General features: G+C 41.0%; 1 protein-coding gene across 2 annotated transcripts; it reads right to left on the reverse strand.

The window, feature by feature from the left end:
- Positions 1 to 6,345: 6,345 nt before the first annotated feature.
- On the reverse strand, positions 6,346 to 12,532 carry TMEM100 (transmembrane protein 100). Of its 2 annotated transcripts, XM_008590960.1 has the most exons (3): positions 12,506 to 12,532; positions 9,041 to 9,183; positions 6,346 to 7,581 (listed from the first exon to the last, which is right to left on the reverse strand). In XM_008590960.1, the coding sequence occupies exon 3, from the start codon at positions 7,514 to 7,516 to the stop codon at positions 7,112 to 7,114; it is 405 nt and encodes a 134-aa protein (XP_008589182.1). In that variant the 5' UTR covers positions 7,517 to 7,581; positions 9,041 to 9,183; positions 12,506 to 12,532; the 3' UTR covers positions 6,346 to 7,111. The 2 variants fall into 2 exon arrangements, with proteins under 2 accessions (XP_008589182.1, XP_008589181.1); XM_008590959.1 differs by lacking the exon at positions 12,506 to 12,532 and having other exon boundaries at positions 9,041 to 9,200.
- Positions 12,533 to 16,505: the final 3,973 nt, after the last annotated feature.

The raw sequence follows: 16,505 nt of genomic DNA on the forward strand, positions 1-16,505 counted from the left end.
CACACATAGCTAGTAAGGGGCAAAGCTAGATTTCAAGCCCCTGTACTTCATCCACAGTGCTGTACTATTACTAGGTTATAACCACAGTCTTCAGGAAGATAGTGCTGATATGATGAGAAGAAAGACTTTAGTTGTGAAAATGTTTTATGAATGATCCCCAAGTGCTTAAGATTGAAGTGAGATGTTTATGCTTTATTATAATCTGAACTTGAGATTCGTTAGTCATAAGTTTGAACTCTATGGATATTTGAGCTGGACAGAATTTTGCAATGGATAAATCCTCTCAATAAGTTCTTGCATTTTTATTTTGCAATGACCCAGTGACGTGGAGAGGCTGAAGCCTGGCTCTTATGACCTTTCAGCATTCATTCATCATGTTTCCTCTGGGAGGGTTCCTGACTGCTCCTCCTCACCTCCCTTCACCTGACTAACTTCTTTACCTCTCCTGGTTCTGTCAAGTCACCACCTCCAGGAAGCCCTCTTTCATTTTCTCTGAAGTGTGTCAAGTTTTCCTGCTATACACTTCCTTCAAACCCTGCCTCCAGTGGCAGGCTGAGGCTGGCTCATATTCTGAATCTTGAATTTTCTGCACAGGAAACTCAAGGAAGCTAGGAATGAAAGCATCAGCTTCGATGGCAGAAGATGTGTTCAGGGTCCTGAGTCAGTCACATGTTCACTGATAGGAGAGAGTGTCCTTATATTTGTATAATGCTACAAATATATGGGGGTTATCATAAGAAGGTCTGGCTTCAGATTCAGTAATTGTCCCCATTTTTAGTCTTGGCTTCTCAAAACTGTTGCTGACATTACTCTTTAGCTTAGACCCTGCCCCTGTGTTGCTCAGCTTCTACTTGGGACATTTATTCAAGAACCAGCTATTAAAAGGTTCCTGTGTACCAGGCAGGATTGACAGAGTGGTTAAGTGAATGGGTTCTGGATTTTGAGCTAGGCCCTTCTCTTTACTAGCTGTGTGATTGCAATTAGTTGACTTAATTTGTGACTCAGTTTCCTTATCTATAAAATGAAGATAATAGTATCTCCTTCACTGTGTTATTGTGAGGATCAAGTGAGATATTCCATGTGAAGCTCAGAGCATGATGTTTCCATCAGAGTGAATGCTTGATTAATCCCTCATTAGAATTATAAATTAAACTCCCAGTCTGTAGTCTGCTGTCCTGGTCTCCAGAGCACTTCCCTGAGAATTTATCTCTTGCTGCTTTGCTCCTTCAGAGCTCGAATCTAAACCTTATTTTTCCACTCTGATACCTTCTCACATCTCTAGCCTGCTCTGCCCTATCGCAGCCCACATTCTGGTGCCACATCCCCTTTCTCAAATATATACTTTAAAAGCAGGTGTTATACCCACCAGAATGACTAAAATGTAAAGGATGAAAAACATAAAAAATTGATAAAGTTGTCAGGCATCTTGACTTTCTTATAGCGCTGGTAGGAGAGTAAATTGATTCAATCATTTTTGAACACTGTTCGGAAGTAAAGCTGAACACTCACCTGTCCCTTCACCGAGGGATTCCACACCTAGGTCTATACTCAGCAGAAATACATGCATATGTATGTCAAAAATCATGCAGAAGAAATTTCATAATACCTATTTCAGCATAACAAGCTAACCCCAAACTTAGCAACTCAAAACAAGCATTAATTATCTTGCAGTTTCTATGACTCAGGAATCTGGGAGTAATTTAGCTGGGCAGAGGGCCAACTCACCCAGTAGGTGCAGTAGGCTCAATGCCTAGGGCCTACAATATTCGTCAGTAGAATTTTCTTCTTGTGATAGTGAGACACATCCTTTCTTTCTTTTTTTAATGGAGGAAGGGGTCCACAAAGACAAAAATGCCCAGGTCCCATGAAAGTCACAATGCAGCCCTGGCTGGGTGGGTCTCCCACAAGGGTTCAGTCAAGCTGTCAGCTGGGAACACAGTCACTGGAAGACTCACTGAGAGAAGATCACTTCTAAGCTCACTCAGGTAGTTGCTGGCAGGTCTCAGTTCTTCTTTGGTTGTTGTCCAGAGCCCTCAGTTCCTTACCACATGAGGCTGTCCGTAGCTGCCCAGGTGTCCTTGTGACATGACAGATGGCTTCCCCCAGCACTTGGAGAGATAGAATAAGAGAAAGAGCAAAAGAGAGGGAGAGCAAGAGAGATACCAACATGTGAACACCCGGAGTCAGAGATCACTGAGGGCCATCTCAGAGGCTGGCTACCAAAAGCACTATCTTTGGTAGTTAGAGACTGGAAACCATCCAATGTCTATCAACAGCAGAAGGATAAATAAATGATCATGCATTTGTACATGGAATCCTACACAGCAATGAGAATGGACCATTTATAACTATGAGTGACCATGTGGACGTAGCTCATAAACAATATTTTCAGAGGATTCCAGGTACCAGGAGTATACACCGTATGATTCCATTTATGTGAAGTTAAAAAACAGGCAACATTACTCTATGTGTTAGAGGTCAGGACGGTGGTTCCCTCTGGAGAGACAGTGACAGGAAGCAGATACAAAGGGAGCTTTTGGGGACTGGCAATAGTCAGTGTCTTCATCTGGGTGTTAGTTCCTCGGGTTTGTTTGTGGAAATTTGCCGAGCTGTATACCCTTCTGCAAGTATAAGAGTTTTTTGAGAGTAGGTGTTAGAACACCTTTATTATTTCCCTTTTCTAAAGAGACATTCTGGAAATGATTTCAGTTATGGCTAAGGATAAAACTGGGTGCTACAAGCTGAATATTTGTGCTCCCTTCCCCCAAATTCATGTATTGAAATCTAATCTTGCATGTTATGGTATTAGGAGGTGGGAACTTTGGGAGGTGATGAAGTCATGAGGGTGAAACCCTCATGAATGAGGTTAGCACCTTTATAAAAAAGGTCCCAGAAAACTCCTTTGCCCCTTCTACCATGTGAGGGCGCAGCAAGAAGGTTGCCTATATGAATTAGAACACGGGCCATTATCAGACACCAAATCTGCTGGCACCTTGTTCTTGGACTTCCCAGCCTCCAGAACTGTGAGAAATAAATTTCTGTTGTTTGTAAGCCACCCAGTCTGTGATATTTTTGTCATAGCAGCCCCAAAGGACCAAGACACTGGGATAACTATAATGTGTGATAAACTTCCTGGTTTGAGGGTTAGGCCTCACCTGCTGTGATATCTTGAACAAGTAACTTAACCTCTCTGAACTGTAGTTTCTCAATTGCAAAGCAGAGTGGACACACTTATAGCTTCAGAGTGTGGTAGAAAATATCAACTAACATTAGGTGCAATTGAGTCCCATTCTATACAGGATTAGCACTAGCGTCTGGGAATAAGAAAAAATCAAGTGCAAACAAATCACCCTTGAAAATTCCTTAGATAAGCCTTAAATCATGAGGATGCAGGCCCTTGGAAGATCAAAAGCCAGAAACCAGTAATTTACTTCTTTTGTTTCTCTTTAGATTTCTACCATGGTCTTTCTTTCTGCACGGAAGCCTAGGAAAAGATTGGCTTGAGTAGCAGGTCGGTGGGGCAAAAAACAAGAAGGGATTTCTCTCTCTCCTAATCTCTCTTTTTTGTTTAGGGTACATAACTGAATTTCTATATTAAATAAACCTTTATAATGACTCCAATGTATATGAAAAAACTGAAAATTATAACAATATTAAGGAAATGTAAATTATTATTCATTTTTGGAACAGTTGCTTTCTCCAGATTATTTCGAGTCTAAAAGTCTTTGTGGGTAATGTCAAGGTTAAACAAAGTAACTCGTTAGAGCCATTCAATCAAAATAGAGGACTGCTGGATGCTTAATTACACGGTGGAACATTAAGTAGAGAAAGAAGCTGAAGTCAACATTAGATATCATTATAAATAGCAAATTTGCAGTTATGTAGTACTTTATAGTTTACTAATTCAAAATTATTTCTTTAAAATTAGCTTTATTTTAAAGATGAGGCTTAACGTCTCAAAATCACCTGGCCAGTTTAACAAGAGAGTTAGGATTCCTTACTAGATCTTCCAGGTTCATAACCTTCACTTCCCAGGAGACCAGGATATCTATGTATCGATCTATCATCTATCTCTATCTCTGCTCTTGTCTCTCTCTTTAGGGGTGGGGGGGAAGAGGTGGGTTTGAGGATGTGTGATCTGGCTCTTCTGAGTTTATCCTCAGGCATCTGCACTATCCACATGATCTCCTTGAGCACCTTCTCTAGGCAGAATTCTCTAGATTAATGAAGACAGTGAGATGGAAAAACAGAACCACCTGGCACAGAAATCTGCTGCTCAGGGTAAGGTTGAGTTGTTCCTGTGCACTCTGAAATGTATGGGATTTAGGGAGAATCTCACTGGATAATGCAGCTGGTTTCTGATACCCCAGGTTGGGTCCCGATTATCTTTTCAATATATTTATGCATGTATTATATATATGCATGCATTTAACACCTGGTTATGTATGTACAATAGAACCATTTGTAAAGACAGACCTTGCCCAGTAAAGACATATGTTATGAGATAATTGTGATAATTCATAATTCAAGTCTGGGTTTATTTCCTCATGGAAGCTGAGACTCACAGAGTGCAGGACTATCTCTGTGTCTTACAGCTTTGCAAGGGTATATACCTTTTAGTTTGAGTGGAGCCCCCTAGACAGTGCAAGCCCTTCCTGTGCTAGGAGAACCCCAGGATAGCCACAGTGAAGTAGCTTAGGGAGGTAGGGAGGGGTGGGCTAATGGAGAATCTCCCTCAACTCCTCACTTCTAGGAGAGATATTGCTGTCTCCAGAGATGTCCCCATTTCAGTCATTACAATTTAAGTCTTCCCATAGTATTTCTTTTGGGACTCAGGTAGCAGCATGAGGCCCCCTGGTGGCCTGAACTAACTCATGAATTTGCTTTTCAAGCATTTTGAAGGGCAGGTATGTCTGGAGAAGCACAAAAGTAGTAAATACACCTAGACCTAGTGACTACTGAGGCAAGGTGGAGTCAAGGGAACTATTTTGGGGAGAGATGAAAACTAAACTATTCTAAGAGACTAGAATGGATTGTTATTCTAGATAAACAACTCACTTTCTCAATTTCTGATCCTTTAATCCATTTAGCAAACATTTATGGAGTACCTAATCTGTCCAAGATATTATATTAGGAATCACATTGGGATAAAATAATACACCATGCACTTCTAAGGAGCTTCAGAAGGGGAATGGAGCATTTATGCCACCAACGTGATAGAAAATGAAAGGTGTCATGAGAGAATAGATAAGGGCCCATGAAGGAAGTTACTTTCATATAAAAGGGAGGGCTTCTAGGAAGAAGCAGGTTTGGGTACATTGAGATGGAGGAAAGGATGGCATTATCATTACAGGGAGGGAAAACAGAAGCTTGAACAGACAAGGAGGCAGGAAAAGCAGAGCTTGATGAAGGAATGGTGACTGTTCTGGCCTGGCTAATTCATAAGGCATTTTCAGGGTTAGGCTGAGAGTGAAAGCTGGATACATCTGCTTGGATCAGACTGGAGAACCTTGAACCTTGCCTAAGAAATTTTCTCCTAGAACAATGGGGAGCCTTTGAATGTCTTTGAGCAGAAAAGAGGCGTGTCAAAGCACAGACTTGCTCACACTGAAATGAGCACAGTCCCATACACTTGCAGTTGGTAGGGAGGAGTCTGAGCTGCACATATCACCATCTGACCTCCAAAATCATTAAGGCATTTCCACTTACCAATACTACTTGAACACCAGGCAGTGTCAGTGCCAGAGGGCACCTGCCATATTTAATTAAATTCCTGGATAGAATACCTTTCAATGAATGTGCTATGCTAGGCACTTTTTGTTTTGTTTTTCCAAGTTTTAAGAAAGGTTTATGCCTAACTATATTTCTGCTCTAATTTAATGTGGTTTAAATTACATGGGCAAGGAAAATTTCTGGCTAGAATTACAGGGTAGAGTCCTAGCTGTAGAATAGCTCGATGTCCACAGAAGATTTCAAGCAATAACCTTATTTGCATTGTATTAGAAAGAACTGAATAAGCAGCCTGAGAATCTATACAATGCCTGGCACATGTGTTAAGCAAATAATTGACGACTGATTCAATAAAAATGTAATAAACATTTAAGAGCACATTATAAAATTCTTGACCCCAGGTGCTGATTTACTAATTATAATGGCATAGAAATCCTTTAGAATGTAGTAACATAAATTAAATTTAAAAAACGATAAAAATGAAAATCTTCCAGTAAAGTTAAAAGGAAGCGGCATGTCCCTTCGCAAAAACTACAATAGACACCTTGGAAGTAAGACCAGGGAAGATAGGTCATCTGGAACTGCAATAAAAAATAACTACAGCAGAAACAACTGTTTAAGAAGTTACAGCAGCAATGAGTATTTATTATTTTGATTAAAATGTACATTAAGCTTTTATATAAAAATCATCAAAAGTGCTACATTGGATTATTTTAATATTAACTTAACCCCCATGTCATCTATTAGCTATACCTTTTTTTTTTTTTACTTCTAACTCATCATTACAATCACCTACCACTGTCCAACATTAAAACACAAAAATATTAGTTTATTCTTCAAAATAATGTACCACCAGTGATGAGTTACTAAAAGTGAAAAATAAAAACAGATGCCAGAAAATCAACTTATTGGGAAAAAAAAAAATCACAGAATTTCACAGAAGTATGCAAAGTCCGAGGCAATTTAGACCCTTTTCAGAAGATTTTTATGATACACCTTTTTAAGAGCATTGATTATTTCATTTGAAGGCCAGTGTCTGGTGTGCCACAACCATCTTATGATTTTCTCATCTTTTCTTAGCTACTTTCCGAGGTGAACCAAATGTTGTCTAAAGCTGTGCACCTCCCAAGACCCCCAAAATATTTACTGGAAAGAGAAAGTTTAGTCTTAGAAGTAGCCCTTAGGGTTAAGTTTGTCATTAAAGAAGATACAAGCCATTCCCCACAAAGGAGAAGCCCCTCCACTCCCCACCCAACCCACTTCTTCTAGCCTGCTCCAGTGCCACGTCCACTCTTTCCCACGTTGGTTCTGGGTGTATTGGCTGACAAAAGAAGTTACAGCAGGTTTTCAGGCCACGTATGCCATTTGGTCTCATTCAGTCTTAGGCAAATAAGCTTCTGTGATTTGCCATGAGAGCCGTCTGACTCTCCCTTCTCTTGGCTTTCTTCCTCCTTTGTCTCACCTTCCAGCACAAGGCGCTGGAGGCTAATAAAAAAAGTCCAGATGACAAAAGGACCAGGCCAATGACAGAGATGATGGAGCCGTGGGAATTGAAGCTGTAAGCCACGGTGGTGACCACTATCCCAGCAATAAAGACGAACACGGCGAAGGGGATGATGCAGCGGTAGCAGGAGAGCTCGGCACCTCCTGTGGCAGCCGTCAGCTGAATCTCACTGACCAGGGGGACTGTGGTGATCACGACTTCGCTCTTGGGGCTCTTCTCCATTGCCACTGGCATGGGAGACTTGGGGGCTCCCAGCATCTCCTTTATGGGCTCTTCCATCATTTTTACAGAGGTGCTTCCTAGTTGGGTTGGCAGGCTAGATCTGGAGAGTCTCACCAGGGGGAGAGCTGTGGGGGAGACAGAAGATGTCAGCTCAGTGGGTCAGATTGAGCCTTATGAGAAGAACTAAAGAGCTGGAGAAGTGCCAGGAGGCACAGATGCATGTAAAAATCAACTCTAATATTTCTTTTCTAATTGGTCGCATTCTCTTTGCATTGGGCAAAAAGCAAGATGAAGCGGATAAACATAAAGAAAGGGAAAATATAAGAAGCAGGAAGCACTTTACAGTGTTTAATATATACCCTGGTGGTCTACAAATGTTTTACAAGCTTTTCCACTTTGTCTATTGCTTCTCTTTCCTCTAAACACACAGAAAAGCCTGAACCCTAATCCAAAAATGGCCTCATTCAAAATGAGAACACATTGTAAACAGTACTTTGCACTGTTAGTTCCACAACTCATAGCACTTAGACTCTGCCAATCTTGCTGGGCATAACATGCATTCTTTCCAAACTATCACCCATTCACTGCCCACGAAATCAATGTCAAGATAAGCAATCAGCAAGAAATGGTGTTCTTCTCCATCAACAGACAGCCAACGAGTCTTTATTGTGTTACTATTAAACACAGTGTAACATGCACCCTGGGATGTTTTTATACCCCCATGAGGGGTGGGCAGTTCAACAAAAATTTCAGTGACAATGAGGATTTGCAGCCTTATATATGGCAATGCCCTCCGATCCATTTCAAAAGGGAAAAATAAGAAAAAATTTCAACAACTTCCTAGGCTATAATTTTGTGCTTTCTCATGTTAAAGATAAAAATCAACTATTAGGGTAATTAGCTGTCAACCCACAAATTTTTATTAAACTCAACAAGGAATTTGGATATTATAGATACTATGGCATGCTTTCAAAAAAAACAAAAAAAAATGCTAGATTTTCAGCAAAATTTTACCAATTTATTTTTTCCCATGCCCTTGTGTACAAAACCTGCTGCAATGCTCCTTACTAAATATTTTGATCCTGAAAATTTGAGGACAAAACTCAAGACTTTTGGTCAAAAGCATCTGGTTGAAATGCAATCTATGAGAAATAAGTGAAAACTCCAGTGTGCTGCTCAGACATGTTAAGTCACTGTCTTTCATCCTTGAGAAGCCATGTAGCTGCTAAACACTTGACAGGTTGCGGTTACTGGAAGAGTTTAAAGGAAGATATCTGAGGTCATTCGATGAGATTAATACTTTGAGTATATTAAGAAGCTACTGAAAATAAATTCAACCCCCAATCAAACCTCACTGCTCTTCTCTGCCCTGGGAAGTCAAAATATCACCCCCTGAGCAATGAAACTATTAGAGCTGCCTACTTGCATGAAATTTTCAATCACCAAACAAATTAATCACTGTTGTCCAACAGACAAGTAAAAGATATCTGAAATTATGTCAGGGGGGGAAAAAAAAAAAAAAAATTCACCCCAAAGCTGAGATTGAGCTAAATGAAGATCTGTTCCCAATCTACTTACACGTACCTCAGAGAGAGGCAATCCATTACCAGGAAAACCACTTGACTTGGAAGGGAAGAAACAGCAACATTTGAGCTTCTTTGATCAACTTCTGGGAAAGAGCTGGTCACTGCACAGCTGTCAATAAAGTGACAGGTCAGGGATCCCCTCTAGGGGAAGGAAAAGAGATAAAAATACTTTACTATATGGTGTGGTTTTTGAATCCTGGAGCCCTTTTCTCTTTCAGGCTCGCTACCTCTGTTCCTAAATGACGCTCGTCTTTCCCTCCCGCTCTCTTTTTGTTCACTCCCCCTTTGGTTTGCCCCTCCCTATCATTTTTCTTCCCCTTCGTTCCTTTCCCTGCCAGCAGATTCGAGTCTTGGATTCCCCCAACTCTTCTCAGTGACATGATAAGTCAGAATCATTTCTACAGAGTCCCCAGAGACAGGAGCCAGTTTTACTTCTATTTCTTTTGCAGCATTTACTAAGCAGACTGCTCTGAATTACTCATTTTTTCCCCCCAGCCAACCTCCAGATCTTCCTCCCGCCCATCAGGCATTTTCATAAGAAAATCCCAGAGTCAGCGTTGCAGACCCAGCAGAGGGGACAGAGCTGAAGGGACAGACATTCTAGGGCAGCAGGAACAGCTGTGAAGTCATCGGGCAGCTGAATTCAGCCTCTAAGCCAGCAAAAAAATCCACGTTCCTAGGTTTTCCCATATTCTTTATTTGTATGTGTGTGATGGTCATCTGAAGCTTAAAACACCCCTTGTTACATGATAATTAATTTAGGAATGAGGATTGAAAATGCAAGTGTTTGTGGTTAAGGAGGAAAACCAGTCATCTTGATTTAAACACGATTGCTTATTACCTGTGAGTTACTACTATTTAACTAGTTGTAAGTTACAAAGTAACTTTGGCAATGACAAAATTATCATCATCATTATCATCATCATCATCACTGCAGTTTACAGAGCACCTACTTTGGGCATGGTACAACATGTTTTTCATATCAATAATGATTAATTTTGTATCCCCATTTAATTAAATATTATTGAGAAGGTCAGACATTCACACGGTTCAAATTTCAAACAATTTGAGGGCACGTATATATTGAAAATATTCATTTTTAGTCTACATTTTTAGACTATATTTGGACTCCCTCCCAAAGACAAAAAAAGTATTTTCAGTTTATTGTATTTCCTTTAAGAAAGACATTTATGCATAAACAAGAAATTATGTGCATTTATACTTCTTCCCAGTGAAAACTGTGCATCTCTACTTGATTTTTTTTCTGAACTGAAGTAGTAGACTTTATTTTTATAGCAGATTTTGGTTTACAGAAAAATTAAGCGGAAAATACAGACATACTCTGCCACAAACACAGCTTCTCAAATTATTAACATCTTACATTGGTGTGGTGTATTTGTTACAATTATGAACCAATATTAATACACTATTATTAACTAAAGTTTACATTAGGGTTTCCTCTTTGTGTTGCCCCGGTCTATGGGTTTTGCCAAATGTATAATGTAGTCACTGTTCAGAATAGTTTCACTGGGCATGGCACAATATTAAAGAATGTCACACATTGATGTTGGTTTTTACTAGTTTATAAATGGGGAAACACAAGGTCAGAGAGGTTAAGTAATCCGACAAAGGACACACAGAGAGAAACCCTTTGTTTGAACCTCAGTCTTTAACGGACACATAAATCACCTGGGGAGCTTGTTAAATGTAGATTCTGATTCAATAAATCTGTAACAAGCTGCCCACCTATGCCGAGACTGCTGTTCCTTGGCCCACTTTACAGAGCAAGGTATTTTAAACATCTGAACACATATGACTTGACACATCATACTCTCAAACAATAATGTTAAAAGTCTATTTCCCGTCCTCATAAATGGCCTAATAGGGTTATACTTTCTTACAGACAAATTATTTGAAATTTTAAAGTACTTGAAATACATAAAGCCCCAGATAGTCTTTTTGAGGGAAAAAATGGAGATAATACTGGGAAACTATTATAAGATCATCCCTACCCTTCTATAGCTGAAAGTTATCTACTCCCCCATTTTTTAAATCTGTGAAAGTGTCAACATCTTTTAATTAATACAGCAAATCTACAAATCCAAATAGAACCTTGGAAGAGATTTATTTTCCTTCTTCCTGCCAGATTGTCAGATTTCTCTAACTGCTGCGTAGGGCTTGGGTACTCTCAGACCCCTCGCCACTGTCCTGGGATACCTCACTCTTTCCAGCCTCATCTAGTAACAACACCTTGAATTTTCACAGAGGGAGAGGGATCGGAAGTCCTTTCTTTCTGGAATGGAAGACAGAGGGCTTCTTCATTTCAAAAAGTAAAGTTGAAAAGTCCCTGAGTCCTGGCTGAGTGGGATGGACAGCCCCCCCCCCGCCCCCAACAGGGCCTCAGGAACCACTATCCTCACACTGTTAAAATGTGGGACCTAAAGGGACAGAGCCATCATCCATCAGGACAGCAGGGGTGCTGTCACTTGGTGTTGAAGACAGGGATACTTAGAACTAGGGCATTTCAGAACTTGCCTAAGTTGCCCTGGGCAGATGGTAATTTGGAGGGCCACTGACTACATAAACTGGAGGTTCTTGAGAAGCTCCTTAAAGGAACAACAGTCTTCCCACCTTTGAATTCTGGGGGCAGTTTCTCTCTACTTCCCCCCCCCCCAATATCCCAATAACCCCACAAAAGCTTTGAGTATCACCTTATCCAGTTGCAGATCATGCTTCCCTATTACCAAAGCCAAATGCTCACCACTTTTTCATGGTGAACCTTTCTTGGCTGAATCTGTAATGAGGAACACTTAGCATATCTGTGCACCCTGGGAGTGTGGACGAGTCTGTCATTACCTCTAACACCAAAGCTTTCTTCAGCCTTCTCAGGCTTCAAGTGTCTCGTTCACCCTAATTCTCCTTCCACGATGTGGGTGCATCTCCCTAGATATGCAGATACACATCTCCAGGCTCTGAGTAGACAGGTGGGGATTTGTATTGATAAATTCAAAGTGAAACGCAAAGCATAAACTGTATCAGAAGAATAGATACCTATCATTATAACCACTGACACATGCAGCTTTTTACCTCATCAAATTCATGTTCAGAAAGAATTCTTAGTGATCCATCCCTGATACCTTTAAATGTATATTCTATCTTCCACTCTGTGCTTATAATGTGTTAAACACCCCTGGGGATCCCTGCAGGGACACCTGGTCCCAAATGCAAAATTTCATCCACAATGCAGTCAGCCTTCTTTCTGCAAGCCCACTCTTTTCAAAAGAAAGAGGAAATCTCTCTGGTTCTTTTTAAAGCATATGGCTTTAGGAAACTTCTTTACGTCTGGGAACTTTTCTGGAGGCCTCCCATACATGAATTACATCTCTACCTACAACTTCCAACCCCCACAGGCATTCAACATTTCCCTTTCAGATCTTTCAAAGAGCAAGGCAAAGATCCTTACCTTTCCCGGCCAGAATCGGACTGAGACAGCTGCCAGCCCCACCAGCAGCAACCCAGAAAGAGGGATGCAAATCACCGCACTAGGGACCGTAAACAAAGTACTCAGCAAGGCTTAAACACAAGGGACCGGAGACAATTTGGTGAGAGGAAATCCTTTAAATGCTGCTGTATTTTACCCTACATTTTCCTCTATGAGAATGTAATCTTTTTTTTAAAGGAACAACAAATTCTAAAAGAATGTCCTCCTTTATTTTTCTCTCTCTATATCTTTATGCAGGCATTCATTTTCAAGATTTTCCCTCTCCGATGCCTCCATTCTGATACCATCCGTCTGTAATACTGTGAACCTGCAGAAAAGAATTTGTAACCTTTGTTTTACACTTCTAAGGAGGGTTGGGATTTAGGAAATGTGTGTGGCTGGGGAGCAAGAGTGGATCTATAAACTAATCTCTTTCACCCAAATATGCAAGTAGTAAGAAAAGTACAAGGAAGGTAAGGATTAGTGGTGCAAATGGCATTTGCGGCCCATGTGGACCCTCTCCCTAAACTCAGGGGAGTGGTCTTACCAAGGCTCTTCGTCAGAGGACGCCAGGGCACGATGGAAATGAAGGCATCCTGGAAAATCACATCTCTGAGGAACTGAGGTGACCTTCCACCAAAGACATCATAAACAGCAGAGCTAGGAACATTTGCTGTTCCAGAGAGAATTCCTCCAAATTTGAAAAGTCTCACTTTTCTTAGAAACGAGATGAGAGACAAAGGTACTCAGGTGAGGGAGGTTTAGAAGTGCAGAAGGGAGGGAGAGTGGCGAAGACCATGACAAAAGTTCATTTTGCCCATTTTCCTTTAGTAGAAGCCAGCGGTTCAGGCTGTAGGTTAGAAGAGGGGACATTTTGATTTTGCTGTTGAGTACATGCTGTGGAAGACCTGGGAACGTTTCCTTTGGGAACACATAAGCTTTGCATTTTGTGAAGAGTCCCCCATGTGCATTCGATTACTCGCCCATATTTACTTTCAGTTTGCTTTTGCCTGGTGTGGTGGAGTTGGCTAATTTCCAGCAGCCTTGAAGATGCCAGTTCCTCCTGGCCCTCCATCCGATCACTGCACGCCTTTGATCTCCGTCACCACCCGGTCCAGTTGGATTCAGTGAGATTCGGGAAGCTGGCCAGTTTTTCTCCTTTCTACCGCTTCTTTTAAGGGCGTGTCTGCATTTATGTTCTGGAATCGTGAACATTTTGCAAAGTGATCTGCACTTGTGTGTTCATTTGGCTATCAGGGCATGTTATTATTCCTTTTTATGTTTTTGTTCCTCCAAAGCACTTTTCTTTGAGGTCTATGACATTAGAGAGATCTGATCGTACTAAAAGGAGCAATGGGTGTGTTTTAAATATAAATATATATTTTACTATTTTCTGGTCAATTTCCAGGTTCCAGAACTTCATAAAATCCACATAAATATAGAAAGGAAAACATACATCTTTTAGTTGCATGTCTTGGTCCCCATTCTCCTCTCCATTTTGTTCTGAGTTACCTATGAAAGATCACATAAGCATAAAAAAAACAGAGTCACTGAAATCAAATGGCACAGTGGGACTTTAGGGAGGGCTGAGTAAATTATCTCTCACTTCAATGAGATCTAATTGTCATTCTGGCTTCAGATGAGAAGAATTGATTTTCTTGTTTCAAAATCAGAATATATGCTGAAACTCCAGTGATCCTGATATATCTTCATGCATTTTGCACAGTCCTTTATATTTATGTACATCATTCTTTAGAAGCCTGAGAAAAGGAAGCCCAAAGGTGAAGAGTTGCAGCAAATTGGGCTGACACTTTCCTAAGAGAAATGCACACTGCTAAAGTCAGCTCCCCTAGTGAACTGTGAGTCATGTATTCTGGGGCTTGTAGGAAACCCACCACACTGGCTTTTTTCCAGAGAAGAGAAGGGAAGGAACCACAATGACCTCACCCTGTCTCATTCCTCCTTACACCTGATAACATGGAGCCCTTCTATGCCTGTTTAAAGAAGCAATCTAGCTAAGACTCTGGTGACAAATGTCACTCATCCTGTCCATAAAATGATGTCATATTGTGTGACCCCAATCCACTCCTAATCAGCACACGGTTTCTCGACTTCAAGATCAGTCTGGTGCTGGGAATTGAAACCACACTGAAACATGTAAAATTTCTTAAAAATTGATAGTCTTCTGACATCCCTGTAAGGGTCAGTTAGCTTTTCTCTGTTCCATATTCATACGGTAGAATGTACCTTGTGGCCTGACTAGCCTTCTCCCAGGTGTGTAACATTGGTCTTAAAAGGACTGGCTCAGGATGAGCCCTCTCCTAAATAATTAAAAATATAGTTTAAACCATAGATGTTAAGCTCTGTGCTTGGATAAGAGGAGCATCGAGCATATCTTCAAAACAAGTAGTTTTTGTTAACTCTATTTTTCTAAGAAAGAAATGGAGGTTCAGAGAATAGCACTGTGGCCAGGTTTAACTCCAGAGCCAGGGCTCCATCATTTTGAGTGAACTCACATAATGTGCTCAGTTTAAAGAGAAAAGAAGCTCATTAATGCTTATCAAGCATCTAATATGCACCACCCACAACACAGATGATATCTCAGGTATTTGTATTTTTATTTTAATGATGAAGACCCTACAACTCAGCAAGGTTTAGGAATTGCCCAAGATCCACTACTAGGGAAAGTGACAGAGCTGGGTTTCAAATCTAAGTGTCTCTTCTATGCTGTGCTATGAGGACTGTCACTTATTTTTTTTAATATTATGTGAATATTCCTAAATTTAACTTAAGTCTCATTTCCTTGGGTTCAGGGTGGCATACTCTCACTAGGTTTTGGAGGGGTGCTTTAAAAGGAGGGTACCTATTGCACTTGGGATACCCCTGGTACTCTGAAAGAAGTTTAATGATTCAGCCACATATTGGATATTGAAATAGAGCTGTGTTACTGGGCAGATTTGGGTAGGTTTGAGGCTATGACACACATAGGCCTGGCACCAACGGAGCCTTCGAAGATGCCACGGCAGTGAGGACATTTCAGAGGTCACCCAGGCCAACCTTCTGCCTTCAGAAGCATTTCAGTTCCACTAATATTTACTGTACTCCTTTTGGGTGCTAGGAAGTTGTTAAATGCTCTAGGTGAGCAGACACAAAACAGTGAGCAAAACATGGTATCTGCTCTCAGGGAGCTTACAGTCTGGAACAGAAGAGCCAAGGTGACACCAATGTGGGTCATCTTTTTACCAGAGAGAATAACAAACTGCTATGGGAGGCCCATGGAAGATGAAATCAGTTTTGGTCTAGATGTGTGTGTGCAGTGTGGTGGGGGGAGGAAGTTGTGTTGCAGACAGGCATTCGACATTCTAAGTACAGCAGCGGAGAAGGTGATTCTGGGTGGAAAGAACAGCCTATATACAAATAACTTCAAAAAGTGCACGTCTTCTACAGAGAGTGCTAATAGCCCGTTTGCTGAATTTTAGAGAGCACAAGGCAGACAGAGAGCAGTCAAAGTAAGACTGGAAATAGTTTATGGTCAGATTATTGCCTCAATGGAGACTTTGGACTTTATTTTGAGAGCAGTGTGGTTTTGAACGGGATGGCATAGTCAGCTGCATGTGCTGAAATGCTAGCCTGGCATTAGAGGATTGGAACGCCCAGGGGAAGGGGGTAAAGTGGGGTTGGGACACTAGTTAGAAAGTCTTTGTGATTGTCCAGGTGAGGAGCACTGGAGGCCTGATATTAGGAATTGTGGACAGGTAGGAAGTCACTACAATGGTAGAATCAGCAAAATGTGACAATTAATTTCATGTGGGGGAGGTTATCAAGGGAGAGGGGTTTGTAACATTTTATTTGTTGGTGTTTTTGTTTGTTTGTTTTTGGTGGCTGGCTGGTAGGGGGATACAAACCCTTGACCTTGGTGTTATAACACTGCTCTCTAACCACCTGAGCCAGTTCTGTAACGTTTTAAAGACTAAGTAGTTAA

The sequence above is a fragment of the Galeopterus variegatus genome, unplaced genomic scaffold (assembly GCF_000696425.1).
Source record: "Galeopterus variegatus unplaced genomic scaffold, G_variegatus-3.0.2 Scaffold6506, whole genome shotgun sequence".
Lineage (NCBI taxonomy): Eukaryota > Metazoa > Chordata > Mammalia > Dermoptera > Cynocephalidae > Galeopterus > Galeopterus variegatus.

Coding starts and splice junctions, on each gene's coding strand:
- TMEM100 (XM_008590960.1), bottom strand. CDS start 7,516: ATGATGGAAGAGCCCATAAAGGAGATGCTGGGAGCCCCCAAGTCTCCC.